The sequence below is a fragment of the Symphodus melops genome, assembly GCF_947650265.1.
Source record: "Symphodus melops genome assembly, chromosome: 19".
NCBI classification, from domain to species: Eukaryota; Metazoa; Chordata; class Actinopteri; order Labriformes; family Labridae; genus Symphodus; species Symphodus melops.
Window position 1 is genome coordinate 9,373,048 of NC_136709.1, and position 22,071 is coordinate 9,395,118.

Here is a 22,071-nt window from a genome sequence, read left to right on the forward strand (position 1 = left end):
GTATCAAATCGAGCATCATCCTCTTTCCTCCAAAAACTCTGGACTTGTTTTTTCTGTCCAGTGCCCTCCTAAGTGCAGCGCCTTACATTATTTTGCAAGCCTGTGTGTGTGTGTGTGTGTGTGTGTGTGTGTGTGTGTGTGTGTGTGTGTGTGTGTGTGTGTGTGTCTCTTTGAGCGTGTGTGCATGCTCGTGTGCGACATCTTTGTGAGGGGATTTACTTGTGTTGCACTCAGCATTTTTGGCAAACGGAGGACCTCTTGAGATGGATTGGTGAACTGGATTGGGTGGTGTGTGTGTGTGTGTGTGTGTGTGTGTGTGTGTGTGTGTGTGTGTGTGTGTGTGTGTGTGTGTGTGTGTGTGTGTGTGTGTGTGTGTGTGTGTGTGTGTGTGTGTGTGTGTGTGTGTGTGTGTGTGTGTGTGTGTGTGTGTGTCCCATATCATGGTTGGCACAGTGCCCTGGATTTCGTAAAACTGGAGCGCATCCCCTTTTTCATTTTTTAATATTGCTGTTAATGTGTGTGTGTGCAAACATTTAAGATGGTCACGTGGTGCCCTGCTCTCGAGAAAAATCATCACGGCCACATTAGAAACACATGACCAGACCTGTCCTTAATGAATCTCTCCATTTGATATTTATTTGCTTTAACTCTGTGGATTGCTCAGTTTAAACGCTCTTACCGCTCTTATAATGAATAAAACAGTGGTATTAGATCCCTTTCATTCTCGCGCTGTCATGCTCTTCATGGTCTTACTGAGCGCAGACAAATTACACAACGAGTCAAGGTCTCCCTAAAAGATCCAATCTGCAACAAATCTTGCTTCTTGGACTCAAAGTTCATCCATCTTGATTGAAAAAAAAAAAGAAAAAATGCTAACGATTTTTGTATCAAAACCTGTTTGAAACGGGTTAAACTCCACGATTACTCATAACTGTAATTATTCCCTAATGTGCTTCGTTCTAATGTTGGCAATCATTTAGTAGGATGAGATGTCACTTTTGTCCTGTGGTTAAATAATTCATTTTAGATCCCTGCTGCTGCTACACTTTAGCCTCTGCATAGCATGAAATGAATCACTTAGTAGTAGTTTTAAACATAAAGGAGGCTAAAGGAAAGTGTCCCGCACATTAGCTGGACTACAAACTTCCATTAACACTCTCATCTAAACACACATACTGTATAGCAAAAAAGCTTTCCCCCCCCTTTCCTTTTGCATTAGACTCTTGATGCAGACCTTTGCAGGATAAACCTCCCTCCTCATGTACACCCACATACACCTCCATGCTGTGAAATGACTTTTAGACACCCGACAGTACTCATTCCTCCCTCTCAGGCTTTCTTTCTCCACCTCTCTCTCTCTCAACCCAAAGACTTTCTCTCTCTCCCCCCCCTACCTCGCTCTCACTGTCTTTCTCCTCTGCACTCCGTGAAGTAGTCTGAACTACTCCACGCACATGCCTCAGTAGACAAAACCACTTTAAAGCCAGAGCGCCGTAACCGCCCGCACGTAACCTACTGAATAAAGTGCTCCCATCCCCTGACATGTCTGCTCGATATTAGCCCAGCAATATGAGGCAATGGCAATTTCTCCTCTGCACTAGACAAGGTGATATTGAGTTGGGAAAGAAAGAGGGAACTGAGGAGGGAGCTGGTGGGAGAGGAGGAGAGGGAATGTGTGTGTGTGTGTGTGGGGGGGTAGATGGGAGATGAGAGAGGAGGAGTGAAAGTGTGTGTGTAAGAACAGTAGGAACAAAATGTCATAAATCACACATGATCCTTCACGGCGGAGAGAGAAAGGAGAGTGCATAAGAGGAGAAAAGGAAGATAGAAGACATCCACATTATCTGCCCGGCAGACAGACAAACACGCCTCTCCGGGTGACGGATTAGCATTAGCCCGGCGCACTGTACTGGAATTTTCCAATGTCTCACCGAGATCCCAAACAACCTCTAAAAAAAAAAGTCTCTGAAATTCTTACAATGGAATGAATTGCCCTTGACACCTTTTTCTTCCCTTTTTCTTTTCCCTTTGATTTTGTTTTGTGTTTGTACGAGACGCAAGCTGCCAACGTTTGGCTTCTGAATGCTTCACTTTGACTGCTCGAATGCCCCCCCAAATTCCCTCCTGAGATTTCAAACGTACAAACTTCTAATGCAAAGTCTGAACCAGTGCAAGCCTCCCAACCTTTACCTATTCTCTGTAGGAATTCACAAGAGCATCACATTAAAAAAAAAATTAAACGTAGCAATCAGCTTTTTTTTTTTTTTTTTTTTTTTTTTTGCCAGTTTGCTTCAAGCAACAACATTTCAAGTGAGAGGGAGCACTGTATGGTGATTATTGGTCCTGCTGGACTGCGGTTGTGGGAACAAGGCCATAGCGTTTTTATTGCTATTGCCTCTCGTCACTTTAAACAACACTTACAACACTTTAAAAGCCCTACCCGACTATTAAGTAGAGATACAAGCTTTGGTAGGTCTTAATTAAATCATGTTATTTTGGCCCTCTGCCTAAAAGTTTACTCATGATAGAAGAGCAATAAACATCTTTGATTACTTCATTCTATCTGTTCTTCATTTATGACCGGTAGACCTTAATTTAAGGCTTCCACTCTTTGTGCAGTCATTGAATAAATCAGTGGTGGCTGTGGTTTGGAGTGTGTGTGCACTAAGTGAACTTCTGTCATGGGTTCCAACTTGGCAGATGGTAGATGAATTCATTTAAACGCCTCTCAGCCACTTACAATGCACCATCTTGAATAAATGTGGAATGCAAGCCAAGAAAAGAGAACTTGTTGACGTATTATTCATCCCTCTCCTTCCCTCTACAGGTGGCCTCCATGGACTTCATGGCTATGAAGCGCTCACAGTTGTACAACATGGCCAACAACCCTTACTCCACGCCGCAGCAGCCAGGAGGCGGGCCTTACCCTCCCAGCCAGACGTACACATCCCCTGCTTCCCACAGATATCCAATGAGCATGCAGGGGCGGGGCCAAATGGGCATGGGCGGGATGCAATATCCTCAACAGCAGGTATGTCAAAAACTCTGAACCCTGCATCTTTTCTCTCGAGCGTCCCAGTGTGACTCATGACTGAGTCAGCCCCCTCTGCAGAGCCGATTCCAGATGTTGTAGCCGGTGTTAGACGCGATTTCGCTGTGGGACATTTGCGCCTCGTTGTGAACATTCTCAAGCGATTTTCCCCCCTGAAGGCTTGGCGCGTTCCATTCAAGACACAGCCTAAAATACCAGGCAGCACATCTCACACCCTAGCATGTGGTGGTGTCACTCCTGTTCATCACTCAGCTCCCCTTAGACTCCCACTGGAGCGAGATGGGTCTGATGCTGTGTGTGTGTGTGTGTGTGCGTGTGTGTGTGTGTGTGTGTGTGTGTGTGTGCGTGTGTGTGTGTGTGTGTGTGTGTGTGTGTGGAAGGACATTCTAGAATGTGTCTAAGCTTGAGCGCTTGTTTTCATGATTCTGTATTTATTTATTTATGTTTGCTTTTGTAAGTGTGCATGCATGTCTCTTTGATTGTCTGGGTTTGTGTGTGTGTGTGTGTGTGTGTGTGTGTGTGTGTTATGGAATGCGTTCTGCCTGGTAAACATAGACACAGCAGAGCCGAGCGACGTCACACTCTCTCTTTGCCACACAATAGGCCTGTGTTGGAGACAATAGTGCTTCTGTCTGCTTTATTTTGTCTTAAGTAAATCCCATTTGGAGTGTGTGCGTGTCTGTGTGCGACGTGTGCGCGTCTGTGTGCGTGTGTGTTTCAAAGCGAGAGATGTGTCTGTAATAATCTGTCTGTACTACTACGCATGTGTTTGCATGGATGATATGTGTGTCCCACATTTCTGGCAGAGAGTGTGCTGTGTGTGTTTATGACAGTCTAGCTCCATCAGTGTAGATCGTAATGAAGCAGCAGCACAGAACAACACAGTGGGGTGGGGAGGGGGGGAGTGAAGTGTGTCCCCTGCTGTCACTGCCTGCTATATTTAGTAACCCTGGTCTGTCGGTCTGGACTTAGACACCTCTTCCAGGGGCGGGCGAGCTTGCACACACAGCAAGTACAGAGAGAGAGAGAAGGGAAACACAGATGGACTAAAGGACTTGCTACCTACATTGTCTAATAATAATGTATGAAAGTGTGGACATGCAGTAGAAGACATTTGTATGCAGATGTGTACACTCAAAGTCAAAAACAGATTACAACTGTGACTATAAAAGTGTACACAGAAGCCAGAGGGAACCACCACCCCGCTGTTATCACAAAACAAAGAAATCGTTCAATCGTAAAAACAATGATACCTCGTTATGAAGTTACGCTACACCAGCAGTTTGACTTCATCAGATCTTGTTTTCTTGTTGGACTCTGCACTCCCTTCACCATTTTATCTTTAAAAGACTGAAACTTTACCAATACTTATTGATGATGTCGAGACACTCTCAATATGAATATACCATTTTGCCAACTCGGGGGTTTTAAAGACTGAAATACATCAAACTGTCGGGGGAGGGTTGGGGGAGCATGAGGTGAAAGCAGGCCTGCATGGGGAGTTAACGCAAACACATAATGACGCACAGTTGCTAACTCACTCAAAAATACATCCCTGTTACTGGTTTGTGATGAAATCCTCGGGCGTATTACATAGCCAGAGAGGAGCGCGGTGGAACGTAATTAGTTCAAATAGAATTAGTTGTTCACTCTGGCTATAGCCATGGGAAATGCGCTTCTAAAGTTTCTAATTATCTAGTTCTGGCTTTAAAAGCAGCACCACTGCATTGCCTATCTGCAGCTGGTGAAATCTAGCTCACAGTAATGAGTTTGGAGAAGGAGGTTTAATTCCACCCTCTCAGACGAGCGTAATGAAGCTCACCTACAGAAAGCAGTCAGGGGTCTGATCAGGGAGGAGCAAAGAGAGCTAAAAATGTACGCCCCAGATGTGTATGACAAAATATTCTGCATACCAAGACTTGAAGTGAATATTAATTGCACATCATTTGCAGCTAAGATTGCTATGATTGCAGTCGTGTCTGGAGGAGGAGAAATGAGCCGCCCTGGGTGTGTGTGTGTGTGTGTGTGCGTGTGCGTGTGTGTTTTTTTTTAACCTCAGATGATGCAAAACTGTCCAAAGATCAGCTGCGAAAAAGAAACATTCTCACCATTTCAGCTGTGGTTAGATCAGCGAGGGGTATTGTGGGTGATGTAAGACGCGGCACACACATCCCCCATGATGCATCAAGCTGCAGGGCTCAGACCTCAGCTTGTCACAGCCAAGCATGCTGGGATGTTGCCAGGCAACGTGACGTTGACAAAGATATGGGCGTAAGTCGATCTCTGTGATTTCCACAGAAGTGACTATATGCCCAAGTGTGTGTGTGTGTGTGTGTGTGTAGTAGGTTTCCGTCCTCTTTGACCACATCTCATTATTTTAATTAAATCCTGCTGAAATTAATTCACAGTCATATTTAATATTTCAAAGCTATACACACAATTCACTATGAATAGATATTGGATATGAGAACTCTATCACATTGTTCCTAATATAATACTCACAACATGCTGATACTAAGGTAAATTGTATAGATGCCTCACTCACGTCCATAATGAATGAGCATATATTCTATATTTTAAATAGAAGAGCGAGGTGATTGTACCCCCTGTAGTTATTGCTAACCATTGGATATTTGTTGTTGCCTCACGGTAATAAGTTGCAGGGCATGACTATTACAGGGTTAAAATGCTGACCATGAAGCAAAGATGAAGCCTTGTAGCGTCTGTCTCTTTATCCTTTCTCAACATCTTCATATTGAAAAATGATCAAGACCAATATATTTAAACTGAATGGCTCTGTAACACTACGAATTCTCTGACCTTGCAGTCAGGAGTTCTCATTGGAACTACTTTCTGCTGAAAGGTTTACTCAGAGCTGGAGAAATGTGGCGCGTCAACTGTGTGTGTGTGTGTGTGTGTGTGTGTGTGTGTGTGTGTGTTCGCACCTAGAAATATACCGCTATGTAAAAGATGTAATATCTATTCAATCAGGGACTTTGACTGTATCGACACATTCGCTGGAACTCGACCGTGGTTTATTTACAACCATAGCGAGCGCTCTGTACATGTGAACCGGGCCAGAGGCTAAATGTGACCCTTCAGTCCAAGTGGAGTCGTTGTTTTTGGGGAGACGTTGTTTACCTGTTCAGGCCTCCTTGTTCCATGCGTGGAGCTCTGTCTGTTCAATCACATGCATGCCTGCACACACAGTCTATTTACAGTATGCACGTTGACGTGATCTTCCAGGCATGCTTGCACACTCTTAACAGTGATTTCACTACCAATTAGACACTCTGCTCGTGGCCTCCTTTTCGTAATCCACTGTTGATCTGACTGTTGATGTCTCAGAAAAGTGAAAAAAAACCCAACAACCTTTCTTACCAGTCTGCAGCACAAAAAGCCTTCAACTTGCATTAGAGGTAGTTAGTGCGGTGCTGCGTCTGCATGCATGTGTGAGAGAGAGAGACAGTGTGGCCATGACACAAAGGGCGAGAAACACAGTATGCATGTTTAAGAGATGCTGTGTGTGTGGAGTGGCGGGAGCCAGAACAAACATTTCTTCAGGAAGACAAAAATAGGAAGGAAGAAGAGGAAGAAGTTCAGAAAGGAGGCTGGTGTGTCTTGGGGATGACGGGCCACACGAGAAAAATGTCTGTTTGGGAAGTGGAATGAAGTTGAAAGTAAAAAAAAAAGAAATAATAAAGTAAAGGGGGAGAAAAATTTGCAGCCAATTCTTAGCGTAATTTCCTGTGATTTCAAAGTTGGCAGACGGAGAGGAAAAGGAATTTGAAGGAAACATTAGTGTTTGATGTGAGATGAGGGGAGGGGTGATGGAAGGGGAGAAAAAATGCTTAAGGAAAAAAAAAAAAAAAAGAAGCTATATCCAGGGAAGTGAAAGCAGAAAAAGTGTGTGTGGAGGTGTGTGTGTGTGTGGGGAGGTGTGTCAGTGAGTCAGGCAGAAACCATAACTAGTGTTGGCTGTTTCTTTCTTTACACATCGGGCCAACCTAATGGAAGCCAAGCATTTAGAGTCAAGTGGAAACCTGGCCGACATGCCGCCTGTTCAATCCAAACAAACCACATAACCCCACTGTACTTCACAACTATATACCTTTTTATGAAGTCTCTTTTTATGACTATTTACGAAACCCTTTTTTACTCGGTTATGAACAGCAGGCAAATAAAAAAAGGACAGAGAACAGAAACATAATACATCTGTATTCTTTCAAAAGTGTGTGGGCAACAGCTGTGTACATTCTCAAACAATAAGCACACATTTCAAGACGGCTCCTCGCTTCTTTGTTGGGTTTTTTTTTTTTGCACCATGTGTTTTTTTATGCAACAGAGAAACATGTTTCACAGAAGTTTTCAAAACAGCTGAAACCATTACACTGGAACCAGCATCAAGCAAATGTGAACAATGCATTTCATGGCTTTTTGAAAATAGTTGTTGACACTCAATAAAACTTATTTTTTATTTTAATGGTTGTTATAATAATGCCATATGTCTTTTCTTAGAAAGGACAGTCATTCACAGAAAAAAACATATTTAATATGTTACAGTAGGTAATCACAGGTGTTAATAATAAAAATAAATGAATGATGGTTCTGCTCCATTGAGCTGCTTCAGTGTGAGGGTGTTGGTAGTGTGCAGTGTGGCTCACTGTCAGGGAGGACTAGGGCACTTGAATAGAGCAGAGCCTTTGTTAATGTGAATAGTTACACCAGCACTTTTCTACGACAGCAAGGCAAAATGTCTACATTCAGTGTTAGTGCAGTATTTAGGGATTGCTCCAGCCCTTTTTCTAGTTGTCTGGTTCAGTTCGGTTTGGTACGATACACATTTATTGGCGTTTTCCACTTTTAATAGTTGGGAATGGTACCAAAATAAGGGATCCATTCCGCCCTACTTTTTTGGTACCCTTTTGTTGGGGTGCCAAGGGTACCGATCCAACCCTAAAGAGTCCCTTTTGTTAACTGTGTCCCTGTTCTTCTTCTTCTTTGTTGAACTTAATTAATAGCTGGCTGTGTTGGGAAGCTATGATGTCACACTATTTCCTATTATCTCCATCTAGCTATACACTCTGTTTACTAAATAAGGGAAAGCTTGGCTATGGAAAGACAAGCGAGCCCAGGGTTTACCGTACTGAACTGAACCAAAGTGCACTGAACCAAACCAGACCGCTTGGTGGAAACGGGGCATCAGTGTGTTCTAACCCATTAGATTTAGTTAGCTTTGTCTCTGGGATGTTTTAGGGTGACTGTTTGTTTTTACTTTGTTGCTCAAATCGTTAGTTGTGTTATCCTTTGACAAACACATGTTGTTGTGATTCTTCTACAACGGATCTTTAATGCCTTTGACTTCTGCATCCTTAAAGCAACCGTGCCATATTTGGTAGGCGGCATGAAAGCCGGATGCCCATAGCTACGTAAGCTACGTAATAGAGTCACTTGATAGCAGCTAATCGCTAACAGCTAACTCGCTAATGAATTCAACAAAAGGGAAAAACACGACACAGTAAACAAAACCACCGATGGAAGACATCCAGCAATTCATCTACTCTTTGTTCTCTTTGTTACAAAAGACAATCAAGTTTTGTTTTAGAGAAGGCTGTGTGCCGCAAAGAGAAGAAAAAAAAAAAAAGTATTTAAACACGGCAGGGTTTTTTTTGCCGCTGTCACATGGGAAGTGATGATTCTTTCGACCAATCAACGGACGGCAGTGTTTAGCGCCACCTTTTAGGGTCGGATCGATATTTTTGTTACCCCAACGGAAGGGCCCTAAAAAGTAGGATAACACAAGTCGGTAATTTGGGGATCTTTCCCGGCTTCAGTCCATGGAAACACCACAAAATTTGCACCGTACTGAGACAAACCGAACTGAACCGCTTGGTGGAAACAGGGCTTTAGTGTCCTCCAACTTGTTATATCACCCCAGCTAAACATAAGGAGTGAATCACTCAGTTTGATTATAATGATTTGGATATTTTGCTTTATTTTACTTCATGCTTCTTTAGCCCTTTGTTCTCTTAAAATAAACGTCTAAAGTCCAAATATTATTAAGAATTTCACCCTACCACCAACTATTACTATCACTACAAATGAGGCCTTTATTTAAAGGAGGCAATTTGATCATATTGTCAATGACACAAGGGGATGGTTCTATTAATAAATGAACTATCGCCCATTTCCTTTTGTGTCTCAGCAAGCTGCAACAAGGTGGTAGTGGACAAGCATCCTTAACAGCAGGACAATGAAAAGATGTCCGCTACATGGAGTTCTGATTTCATTTCTGATGTCATTTAAACCTGTGCTCTTCAAACATATTTCATGTAAACTATTGATTGACAGAGCTCATCAGAAACAACAAGTCCAACAACGGAGACAACAAAGGTCGTTGTTGTCAGAGTTAGTTCAGTCAAAGTTTCCTAATACTTGACCAGACCTGGGTCGCTGGTTGAGCCCAGTCGTTAGAACGGGCACCCTTATGTACAGAGGCTACAGTCCTCTTCGCTCTGGTTGCAGGTTCAACTCCAGGTCCAGGTGCTACAGTATGTTGTAGCATTCTCTTTTCTTTTTCCACGTTTCCTGTCAATCTTCAGCTGTCCTATCAAATAAAGCACCCACAAATGAAAGTAAATCTAGCCTCTACTTTTGATTCCTATCAGTCTAAACACATACAAAGGCTGTTAATCAGAGTCAACGTTGGACATCAAAACTTACAGAGGTTCTTCCCAGGGCCAGAACATAGTGAATGGGCCTTTAAGTTTCTGTTCAAACAAAAAGCTGTAAAAGTCCTTGTCGTTCCAAACATCATCTTGTGGGCTATCGACTTTAGGGAGTTAGATGGGTAATTTACGACATCGATTGAGCCTAGGCAGGGGGGTTCCTGAGCAGTGGGGAAAGCGAGGGCCACTTGGAAGCACTTAGGGGCCCCGGGTGCTGGGGTTGTCTCTGGGGTTAATGCAGTGAGCGCTGCTGCCTCTGACGGATGGCTGGGAAGCCCCAATAAATCAGCCCCTCTGCCAGGAAAGATGGAGGGAGAGGAGGGGTAGGGGTGCAAAGGGGACCACTTCAGCCTCGCCACACCCCTCCCTTTTTTTGAAAGCCTTTTGAAACATCGGAGCCTGTTCAAAGTACTCGTCTGAACGACGCAGATACAAACGCACACAGCACACACTTTCTTCTTCCCGTCTCTTCAGAAACTCTGGACCTGCACTCCGTGCCAGCCCACGGGACCCTCACCTCACAATTATAGGAGACATTAGGGTGGGGAAGGGGAGGGGTTAAAATAGTAGAGAGAAAAAGGATTGAAAGAAAGGAGTACAACGATATGGAAAGGCTGATTAATTAAGGGTTTCTCTCTAGCTACAAAATAGATGAAGTTTCAGGATCAATTAATTAGCAAGCTAGCCTACGCACGTCAATGGCTCTAATAGCCTGCTCTCATTTGTAACTTTTATTACCCCGCTGCTGTGGAGTGGCTCTCAGCCAATCAGACACCACGTGGAGATGATGGTACGTGTCCATTAACTGGAAAAGGGGATAGAAAACCCCTCCCTATTTCACGGAGGAGTTGGAGAGATGCTTTCAATTATACCAATATAAAGTTTGTGTGTGCTAGATCTAACATAAAATACGGCCCAACACAGGCAGGCATAGTGAAGTCCTTTGTCCTCTCATGATAAGCAGGGTACTAAACACATGGTTAAAATAAAATAAAGATAATGGATTATACACTTCATGTAAGCTATTAGTTAGATTACAAACCCAGCTGTCAGCTCATCCCAGTTGTTGCGTTAGGTGTATGAGCTCTACACTATATCATTCCTACTCAAGCAGGTGATGTTGGAATCTGAAATAATTTAGTGGAATGCCAGCAAGTGTTGTTAAACGTCATAAATGTAGTGGGTTTTTTTTTCTTCTTTTTTTTAAAGATCCAGGCTCGGCGCTCTGCGTCTGCAGCGCTCTATATGCGCCTATTGATAAGATAAAAGAGCAGAGAGATGAAAGCGGCGTGAGACGGAGGGAGCGAGTGCGAGAGGGAGGAAAGAAGGAGACGCTTTACGTCTTTACAGAGTTACTAAGGGATTAGTCGCTGCTCTAATTGGCTCACCGAGAATTCGTCTCCGTTTTCTTTTTTCCCTTCCAGATTAGAGATACATTTTAACGCAGGTCAAGTCTGCGCCCGCATCTCGTTTTCATGAGCTTCATTTGAAGGAAGAGGAGAGAAGAGACTTGACACACCATCAACATTTGAAAACAGATCTGAGAAGGCCTAGATTGGTATGATCAAGGCTTTACCTAGATACACACTTTTGGTGTTAGATTGGTACGAGGACAGACGAACAAGACGGAGCCCTGTTACACAGCATATATGAGACTCGCTTCAAAGCTTGACTGAATTACTATAATGACTTCAAAATCAATTTTAAGATGACTTCCAATCTTTAGAAACACCAGCTAAGACATGGATTATTTTTTATTTTTTTGTTCCTTTTAGCCTTTGAAGGGTAGGACAGCGGAAGAGAGACAGGACATGTTTGGTGGAAAGAGCGGGGAAATATACAGGAAAGCGCCACGGTCGGATTTGAACCCACAGCTGCTGCGACAAGGACTACAGCTTCTGTACAGCTAGGCTATCGACGACAGCGTACTGATTATACTGTACATATCAAAGCAATCAATCAATCAATCAATCAATCTTTTTTTGTATAGAGACAATGTTTAACAAGTGTCATCTTGAGATGCTTTACAAAAGAGCATATGGGACAATATGCAGTCAGGACTTCTGCTTCGTATTCCTAAAACTGCAACATACTTAGAGAGAAACAAAACAAATGTAGGATTAAAATATTCCAAGAGTTTCATGTCCAACGCGTAAATAACTAGGGACGATTTTATCACCCAGCTGTTAATGCTAACGAGCTTCCTTCCACTTCCTTTCCGCTGAGGTGGAGCTCGGAGCAGGCCGTGCATGTACGAGGACGGCGGTGGTTTTGGGGACCACGCAGTCCGATTGTGGTGGCTGGGTGTCAGAGTCATCTTTTGGCATTAGTGAAATAATGCAGTGACTGAATGGCTTACTTTTTATTACATGTTAAACATAAAAGATTCCATTACAACCTGTCCGGAGTAAAACAGCAAACTAAGAGATTAATGTTAAACAAATGAACTGAGGCGCCTAAACAAAGAGGTATGACTAAATGTTTGAAACACCTTTCAGTACAACACGATGCAACTTCCTAACCATGTAGCTGAGCAGAGCTCACAGAACAGTTTGAGTTATATTTAACACTACAGCACGCTGTTGACACGAAGAAGAAGGCAAAGTAAGGATAAGTGAGAGCGTCGGAGGTTCTGATCCTTCCAAAGGTGTCACTGACAACACAGGCCTACCTGCAGGTAACCCTTTTACCCCATCATCTTCAATTCGCCAACAACAAATTCATGTTCAACACAGCGAACAGCATCCACGCTGACCTGAAAGAACTCAACGATCCATTGTGTCACTGTCATTTAACACAGCAGCCCCTCAGAGCGTCGGCATCCAACACTACTTCGCAGCAGGGGATGTAAAATACGAGTATAATCTCCCGAGCTGATGTCGACGGCTAATGGTGAACAAGCGTGTTTCAACTAGAAGCCCCCCCCCCCATTCTCCCTCCCTCCCTCCCCTTCTCTCTGTTCAGATGTAATTGACATGACTCCTACACAAGTTCAAGCCTGTCATCACAGCAAGCGGTGAAAAACGAGCCGAGGCCGCTGTGTTCTGAAATGATTGATCTAAGAGACGTTTTTAGGGCTATTTGGTGCTGAATTGAGATGTTTACATGTACTGCAAGTCTTTTTTCCTGTTTCCCTTATTTAATGAGGTTTATTTTTTCTCCATCAAGACTGGATTAAATTTGATTTTTCATCCACCGTCGGGCGGTAGTTTCCCCCTCTTAATTTCCCAAATAAATATTGAGAAACTCTGGGGTTCAGGTGATCAACAATGCATTCACTAGTTTTTTTTCTCTCACACTGTATTTGGGGAAGCTTCCAGACTTTCTTCAGCAGCTGCATTTTTGTCCTTATTTCTGCTATTCAGATCAATTGTTTTGCCCCCCCCCTCCCCTCCATCTCTTCATAAAAAAGAAAGAATCACATTTGCTTTTTTCCCCCTGTCCCTCTTTCCCAATTTCCCCTCTCTCTTCTGTCTTTCTTGGCCTCAGATTGGGGTCAGGAGTTTAGTAGGGGAAAACATTTGAAGCTGGTGGCACGGAGCCCAGAGGCACTCGCGCACACGCACACGCACGCACACACACACACACACACACACACACACAAATGAAAATAAGAAAAGTAAATGGCTGTTCACACACACACATTACGGAGAGCATTAACCTGCTCTGCTCTGCCTCTCCAAATGTCTCCATTACGCTCCAGCTTGGAACAACACAGGCAAGCGCGAGTTGCAGCCAGCCATCAATTGATGTGAGCAGGAAAACAGAGAATAAGAGAGAGCGGGGGAAATAAAGGAAGACAGACAGGGGGCAGAGAGCAACATTTGGTAGTGTTCAGAAAAGGATCTGAGATGAAAATATAGAAAAACACGCCTGCTTGTCTATCAGTGGAAAGCTGCTCTATGTGCTCGCTTTTTGTTCGCTGTCAGTGTAATGTTGATGTTATCAGCAGGTCAATAAGTCACAATCCTTGAATAGAGCGGCTTGTGTTTTTTTTGTTTTTTTAAATTTGGGAATAAAAAAAGCTGCCGTATATGAAGTGCACCATGCTTCATAAGAAGAAAAACAGTCGATTCATCTGCTGCCTATTTTTTCTTTGTTGCCTGAATGTGCCTGTGTCTATATAGTCATATTTAGTCTCAGCTTGATGTGCAGCGTCTCGGTTCATCTTCTAGAGTCCCGTATATCACTCGCTCTTTCTCTCACCCCTCCAAGGGCAGCTCATTCCTTGAGATGTCAAGGGCCTCCCGATGTACAAGGAGGGGGAGGAGCAAGAGAAGGAGACATCAAAGAGAGGTATAGAGCGCCAGAGAGCCAACGCCATCACCTTGGGGGTTAGAGCTATGAGGGCGATGACGAGCATGCCGATGCGTCCCCTCTTACTTCCCTTATGTTTAATCATGAGCCTGTTGATGCTGATCCTTTTCCTCAGACGCCTCACATTTCATTCGGGGACTCACCTTCGCCTGCAATTCACGACCCGGAGACGGTGTTCCCAGCTCATTCTCCATACTCGAGATGAGTGCTCGTGGTGCTGGTGGTGATGAGCGACTGATCTTATCACTGCACAGAGCTGAAGACGCGGCTTGATTTGTTTTGGTCCTGAGTGTAATGATAACCTCTTGTCGACTGCACCGGCTCAGCTCAGAGAAAAAGGAACTTTGTTTCATTTCATTTGATGCCAACTTTGCATTTTAACACGAGTGGATATATATTTAGTTAGCCAGTGACAGACTGGACCAACACAGTCCCTCTTTTGTTCCAATGAATGAGGTTGTAATGCTGATTTTTTTCTACAATGATCCATTTGAGATAAACAACAACGTCAAACATTTAGTTTAGTAGTTAAACTTACATTCTGTGATTCTCTGGCAAGATATGTTTCTTATTTTAACAGAAAAAGGAAAAGGACAAGTTGAATGTCAACACCAGGGCGGCAGCAATAAGTGTATCTGAGATGAAATGTTTTGATCCCTGTAAGGCATCCAAAAACTCACAGTTTGAAACCAAAGCATCTTTGTTTATTCTACCCACAGATTAAAAACATGGGATCGAAAACAAGACAGACCACTCATGAATCATTGCAAAGAAAAGAAACAGAAAAACAGACCAAAAACAAATGATGACAGATAAGCAATAATCTATGAGTCATTTTAATAATTATTCTTTTAAAGAAAATTAAATTAAGAAACGCTTTGAAAAAGAACACTTTAACATTCACTGCCATTGTTCCCTTTAAGTCGATTTTCCAACTATTGATCAGTATATCTCTCCTTCTCTCCTCTCAAAGATTGATAGACAAAATCTGTTCATTTATTTCACCATCTTTCCTGGAAATGTTCTTTATAGGTTTGAGATTCAGACTTAAAGCTTCGGAGAACAATAACTGAAAAACCTTTTTCCAACTTCAGGTAATCACTTCCATCATATGTAAGCATAGTTGACTCAACACAATGTTCGGCTGTATGACAGGAGTAAAAACAACTGAACAGTATATGAGGCTAATGATTGTAGGATCAGTCTCAAGCCTTTGGTTGACTGTGGCTCAGTTGTGAGAGTGATCGTCTGTCAACCTGATGGTCAGGGGTTTAAAAAAAAAAAAGATCTCTAAGTAGTCAGAAAACTACACAAGCGCTACAACAATAATAAGAAAACTGAATATTATCTTGAACCATGATAACGGTACAGCGCCACTTTGTTTATCCATCGTGACATTATTGTTTATCAGTCATTATAGAAGACATGATATAGTAGAACATTTCTTCAAGTCGACAAAATGAAATACCCCCCAGTCGTTCTAATGATCCACATTCTGAGTTCACTTTGTTCACGTCTAAACAAAGGAGGATTTGTTCCCAGGCAGAGACTTGAAGGTGTGATAGATCAGACAGCGTAAGACAAAAGGAACGATGCTGGTCAAATGAAAAGTGTTACTGTTGGATTCATTGAAATGCTTCTGCCAGTTATAGCAGAGAAGCTGAAGAAAAAGCGATGAGGCGACTGCCACAGATGTCAGAGTTATTTTAATGCCGGTTTACTTTTTCATGCTTTGACTGACAGATCTGTCAACAGTGCCATTTCTCCCTAACTGTTTTCCTGCTGCGCTCCCTTGCTGAAAGTTCCTTTCATTATCTGCCTTTAAGTTCGGCTTCAGATTCACTGAACTGCTGGAGAGTCTGAGTATGAAAAAAAAAAAAGAAATCCTTTGCATCATTTTGCACTCTGTTTACAAATGCAATTATTTTAATTTAGTCGGCTATTGAATATTCACATCCATCCCTCCACTGATGCAGTGATTAACACATACGTGTATAATTATTTTTTTTTAAAGAGCAGTTGTCAGTCAGAAGGTACAATAATAAGCCTGCAGTACTGTGTCCTCATAAAACACCTTCAAGAAGTTATTTGGTGAATATCTGAAAGGCTGTTTGAGACTTATTTGCCAGCAGCTTGCGATGACAAGTTCTTGATCAATCTCCACCGTGAATGAATAAGTGCTAGTAATGAAAGACATGTTTAGCTTGATGCCAGGAGACTAATACAGCTTGGACTGGATTAAATATGAAGGTGTCAGTTTGAATCAATGACTTTGGGCTTTTAATGTAATGCATGCTAATGTTAGCAGAGCAGGTATAGGGTTGGTTTTGACATTCATCAAGTTTCTTTGGTACACAGTTCATTTCTTTAGCGATGAGGGATCAGGCTATGTTTCCCCTCCATGATAACCTCTGAGGCAGTCTACTTTAAACATTAGAATACACACGTCCTGTATTTGAAGCTTCCAGCTTAGAGTTGTGATACAGACCAGGCAGTTGCCCTGATAAACTCTTCCTTTGTTGTTGGAGACATGCCAGTCAATGAAATCACCTGGTGCAATACATCAATACATCATGATGCCAAACACCTGATGTGCTATAAATTTGTATTGGACAGGATATCTGACTTTATATACATACTATAGAGGAATCTTTTCAGCATGAATAGTTGACCTGACCATCTGCCACATATTTATTTTATTATGCAGTGTAATACAACAATAATCAACTAGCTAGTTAGCTCAATCTGTTAAAAACTGTATTTAGTAAACAAATAATAGTTTACATTTATCTGTTAGTATGTTTTAGATACTTTCATTAATCCTTCAGGGGAAATGGGTGTTTACATTCGGTTATTTAAAGACACAATGTTCACCCATATAGGCCCAAAATACTCTCGCGTACAAACAGGACCTATGGAGTCATGTCACAGTGAGGGGGCTGAGTAGACGCCTCAGAGCTGTTGGAGGTTCTGCGCCTCGACCAAGGGCAACTTGTCAGTACGTGAAATCTCCAGTGATCAGACCAATTTCCATTATTCTCGTCAATAACATCCCTTGGACTGAGCTACTGCCATCCCAATCAGCACCCCAACAGTCGCTCCAATAGTTCAGTCAATCTATTAGCATTACAAAAAGCATACCTTACTTATTGCTATTTTTCAAGGACCCAGCTTAATCCTTCTTTGTGTGGCAAGAAAAAAAAAACGTCTCTTAGAATCTTTGGCCGCCCAAACAGCCGTCTGCTTAACTGTGCGGGGCTTTGAAATGGGATAGGGGAGATGGTCTTATATGCGGAAAGAAGGACAGGATGGGCAGGTCATCTTCACCAACATTCCTGAGAAACCTAAGAGATCCCAGGAGCTCCCAGAAAAAGGAGTGATTCGTAACAGGGATTTAAAGTTGCATTGTGAAGTAGGTCTCTATAAATATTCATCAAGTATTGATTTGCGGACTCAACATGACTGTAATGATTACATGTAGCCGTGGTCTGAAATGAATAATTTAACCATGCATAGATGGGTTTTTGTTTTGTGTTTGTAATGTGCATTTTTTGACTATTTTGCTTAATGCTTAGATCAGTGACTTACATCCATTACAATGGAAAAGATCGCCGTATTTATTCAATTGAATGCATTAAAACAAATGTATATGTGAAGTAAAAACACTGTTTATTATTGTGGCTGCAGGAAAATATAATTTTTTCCTCTACCTGCCACCATTAACGGTGATAAGTTATTTTCGGAGCCTTGCTTGTATGTTGCTCTCCTACTGTACCTGCTTATGCTGGCTAGTTGAACGTAACGACATCCTTTCATTAATTGGCTGGTGATGAACACGTTAACACCACCAGGTCACTCGGAGAGGAGCAAAAATACTGTAATATTCTTCATGCTCATCTGAAGATGAACTCCTCGGGTTCTTCCATAAGTCTGTCAAATTGTTCTTAAAAATAAAGGAGCATAGAAAGTCATGGTTAAAAATCAAAGAGAAGTTCACTCCTTAGGACAGCCACAGTAATGGCGGCTTATCAAACTGATTATTTACTGGTGATTCGTCTGTGTATTTATATAAAGATGCAAAGTGTACCATCAGTTTCTACAAACAGTTTTTTTTTTCTTTTTGCGTCTTACACCTCGTTTTTTCCTTCGTGTGTTACACTGAGACACAGTCCTCTTCATTAACAGCGCAGTTTAAAATGAAAGACACAAATTAAAATAAAATTAACATACATTTTGTGGCTGGCACGCTCTCTTCTTTAAATCAACATATTCACTTGTGTGACATTTTCCTCTCAACATAAGTGTGCGCTGGGAACATTTTCCATTCAGTACTTCTGCTGTTCTCTCCCAGCTCGTTAATTGATTAATTACGTTCACCTGGTGCTCTTGGTGCCAATCAGCGCAGTCGTATGGATAATATCCACCTGTCTGTTTGTCTCTGCCTCTCCTATATGTTCATCAAATTATAGGAGTAGCAGAAAACTCAAAGCTCCACTGAAGCTCTTTCACGTTTTTTTCCTTCCCCTCTCCATTTGTCTTCATCATTATTTCACATCAGCCGCATCCCTCCTCTAAAGGCTCCTCTTCCTCGGCTTCTCTTTTACACTTGTCTGTGTCACTCCTCTCTCTGCACATATCTCTCTGTCTGCATCCCTGTCTTTATCTGTCTCTCTCTATCTTTATCGTGTGAAACATCACTTTATCCATGCCTTTAAGTATCTCGGTCTGTAACACTGTTCTTCTATCTCCCTTTTGCCTATCGCTCCATATCTTCCTCAGCCACTGTTTGTGTCTCTGTGTCTGTTCCATGCATTTGTTCGTTTCATTTCTAGTTCTTTCTCTTACTTTTTTTTTTTTTTTTTAAACTCCTCCTCCTCTGTTTATTTAAAGCATAACGACTAGCAGGCCAGAAGGCTATTGCTAATGCGGTGCCTGTGTGCGCCTGTCATGCCTGCCTGTGAATGTGTATGTTAAGGGGACGGAGGTGCTGGCTCTGCTTAGCTCTCTGGTTGGCTGAGCCCATCTGTCACTCAAAGCGGGTGACCTGTGGTCCCTGTCGCCAGCCAGCCGTGTCGCCACTCCGGTAGAATTATGAAAATTCCTGTCCATTGCTCATTGGCCCGATTTGAATTACAAGTAGTGCCTTGTTCCGTGCAAGGTCTTTAAACAGCTGATTTAAGGCGCGCACACACACACACACACACACACACACACACACACACACACACACACACACACACACACACGTGCGTGTACACACACAACACTGGCATGGGTTAGCAGGGCTATTTATTCTCTCCACTTGCAGAGCAGGGAGATATTGTCTGCTTTTTCATCTGACTCTTGTTTTGATAGATTTTTGATTGAGTTGCTCTCCGTGTTTGTAAGTGTTTGTGTCTTTGTATCTTATTATGCCGCCAAGGCTTTTTATTTTCATCACACTGTTTCTGCAGTTTATGGTGAATTATTTGCTTCGCAGGACGTCTATTCTGCGTCATTTCTCCCTACAGCACTTCACATCTGTTGTCATTTCATTACAGACATTTATTTGACACTGTGCGCCTGCCAACACGCTCTGGATAAATCACTCTGTTATTTTGTCGACTTCCACACACCTGAGTGGAAGAAAAAGGCAGCAAATGGTCTTATTTTCTACTTCCAGCAGTTATTTTTATTGAAATAAGCAACAGCACAGCAAGCATGTTTATCACCGAGCATATTCTCAGTCAAAGAGAATCAGGTTTCAGGGAGCTTGTTATGTACTCAGTAGGTACAGTACATTCAAACAGTCGCCCCAAGCGATCAAACAGACGCTGCATTTGAATGACTCTTTCTTCCCTCCCAAAGCCACAGTGACAGGTTGCTACTTGTTAGACCTGCAGTCTGCCTGCTCTCTCTCTTTGCCTATTTGATTGACTGACTGACGGTATTTCTGCCTGTTTTTGTCCTTGTTGTTTGTCTCTGTCTGTTTCTTCTTCTGCATGCTTACCTGATAGTCTGCCTCCTTGCTTGGTCATGTGCCAAAACTCTCTTCTTGAATATATTGAAAACGGACGCTTCTTAAAGGTTCTCGATAAGTTGTTGTTTTTTGTTTTTTTTTTGCAATAAAAGGTCAATATTTAAGACGGCTTCAAAAGGAGATGATGCCAACAATGAGCAAGAAAGTATAAACTAAATGTCATGGCTGCATTTACAGTACCTTTTGTGTAATAAAAATAATTACCTTGTTTTATAAAAGCAATGAAACACGCGATCTGTAGTGTTGGTATAAAAACAGGCGATGCAGCACGTCTGCTCATCAGTTAAAGTGTAATCAAAAAAAAAAGCCTCCTGAATGCCCTCAAACGTTTTACAGCTCTTCTGGATATAATTTTTGTTCAAAGTACCCATCTCCTTATAATTAATCCATCTTCTATAGAAATGATAATGGCCTGTTGCATTTGCGTCGAGCACTCCAATGTTGATTATCTTAGTCCTCTGAGAAAGCGCTGCCTCTTTGTGTGGATGTTGGATGTTACACTCATGATGCTTTTTGTGCTGTAAACAGTGGTAAACAGGGCGGTGTGCCTTTCGCTGGATAAACGAATAAAATCAGCAGCCTTCTGAGTCAGCACCAGGATTACTAGTTGGTTTAAATAGTCATTTATTAAAATCAATAAAAGTTTCTATGCTATGTCACATGCTATGTAAAATAGTGCCCAGCCAATAGCTGTAGCTTCAGAGGCTACTTCCATCCTGCCATGATGCTTTACTACCTGGATGTAAACAAGCACAGTGAACGGATAGCGTCTCATAGTGAGTTTGGCAGTATTTGACTCGAGAAAAAGGAAATGAAGTTTTAGTCTATGTCAATTTAAACTGGTATATAAACTCTCGACTGAAGCAATGAATATTCACTGTAATTTGCAAAGACGACTGTGAAGGCTGGTGTTGCCAGCACTGTTCACTTTAGCCCAATCTGCAAACCGATTGGACCAAAGTGCACTTTGATCCCGTGCGTAACCATGTTAAATTAAGTGTGCTCAATGTTAAATGTTTTCTGAAAGTTTTCTTAACTTAGACTAGTCAACGAGTCACCACACGCTTCAAAATTAATCCAATTAAAAGTGTCCCATATAGCTGCAAACAGTTACCAGACGCAAAAAGTCACTTACAGTTCTAATAGAGCAGCAGATATTTTGGGTTTGTCATGGCAGGAGAAACTCACGTTAGAGCACTTATTAGATGAATGATGTTCCAACGGCCACTTAAGAGTCCCAGTAAACGTGCAGCCATTGTCAGTGATATTAATGACACCTTTAACGCACCAGTCGCCGACTGAATACAGTAAGAAATCTGGAATTTGACCTTCTTAAAAACCATGATATAAGAATCACATGATATTTACCCATTCAGACGTCTTTGTACCCATCCAGTCTGTACATATCCTCGTTTAAAGCTAAGACACAAATCTATGTTACATGTGTTCAGGCTTTCTCATTCCAGCACGCTTGCTATCTGGATCCCATGTGTATTTTAAAATGAAAAATCTCTGCAACTCAAACTGGCAATGTTAAAGAAAACAGAAACTGGTGTGGTTTAGGATTTATTCACAAGCCTTTCATGCTTTGTTATTAAGATATTTATAGCATCGAGGCGACTCAAACCTAAAGAACAATTCTCTGATAACCTTTTTTTTTTATGTGCTTTATCTTTGCCATTGCCTACACCTATTAGTCTATGTACTCCTCTGTCTATCTGTCAATGTCTGTCCATATCTGTCTGCCTGCCTGTCATTATATTCGTCTCAGGATGGAACCCACCCACAGTTGTCTGGTCTTGATCTCCATGGCGACCTAATCCTTGCCAATCCCAGAACAGTTTGAGACCCACTGTGTTACTCTGGGCTGTCATCACTGATCATTGGATAGAGCCGCTGCTGTTTTATCAGAGCAGCTTTGATCCAAATCTAAAGACAATGGTGTGTGTGTGTGT

At 42.2% G+C, this 22,071-nt stretch overlaps 1 protein-coding gene across 11 annotated transcripts in view; it reads left to right on the forward strand.

Annotated features, from left to right (window-relative positions):
* Nucleotides 1-22,071, forward strand: part of LOC306841018 (AT-rich interactive domain-containing protein 1B-like) — a 202,035-nt gene that overhangs the window by 51,579 nt on the left and 128,385 nt on the right. For all 11 annotated transcript variants that reach the window (XM_079370636.1, XM_079370628.1, XM_079370637.1 and 8 more), the window contains one exon: nucleotides 2,828-3,031. In XM_079370636.1, the coding sequence (XP_079226762.1) occupies nucleotides 2,837-3,031 (195 nt within the window). In that variant the 5' untranslated portion in view covers nucleotides 2,828-2,836. The remainder of the gene's footprint in view (nucleotides 1-2,827; nucleotides 3,032-22,071) is intronic.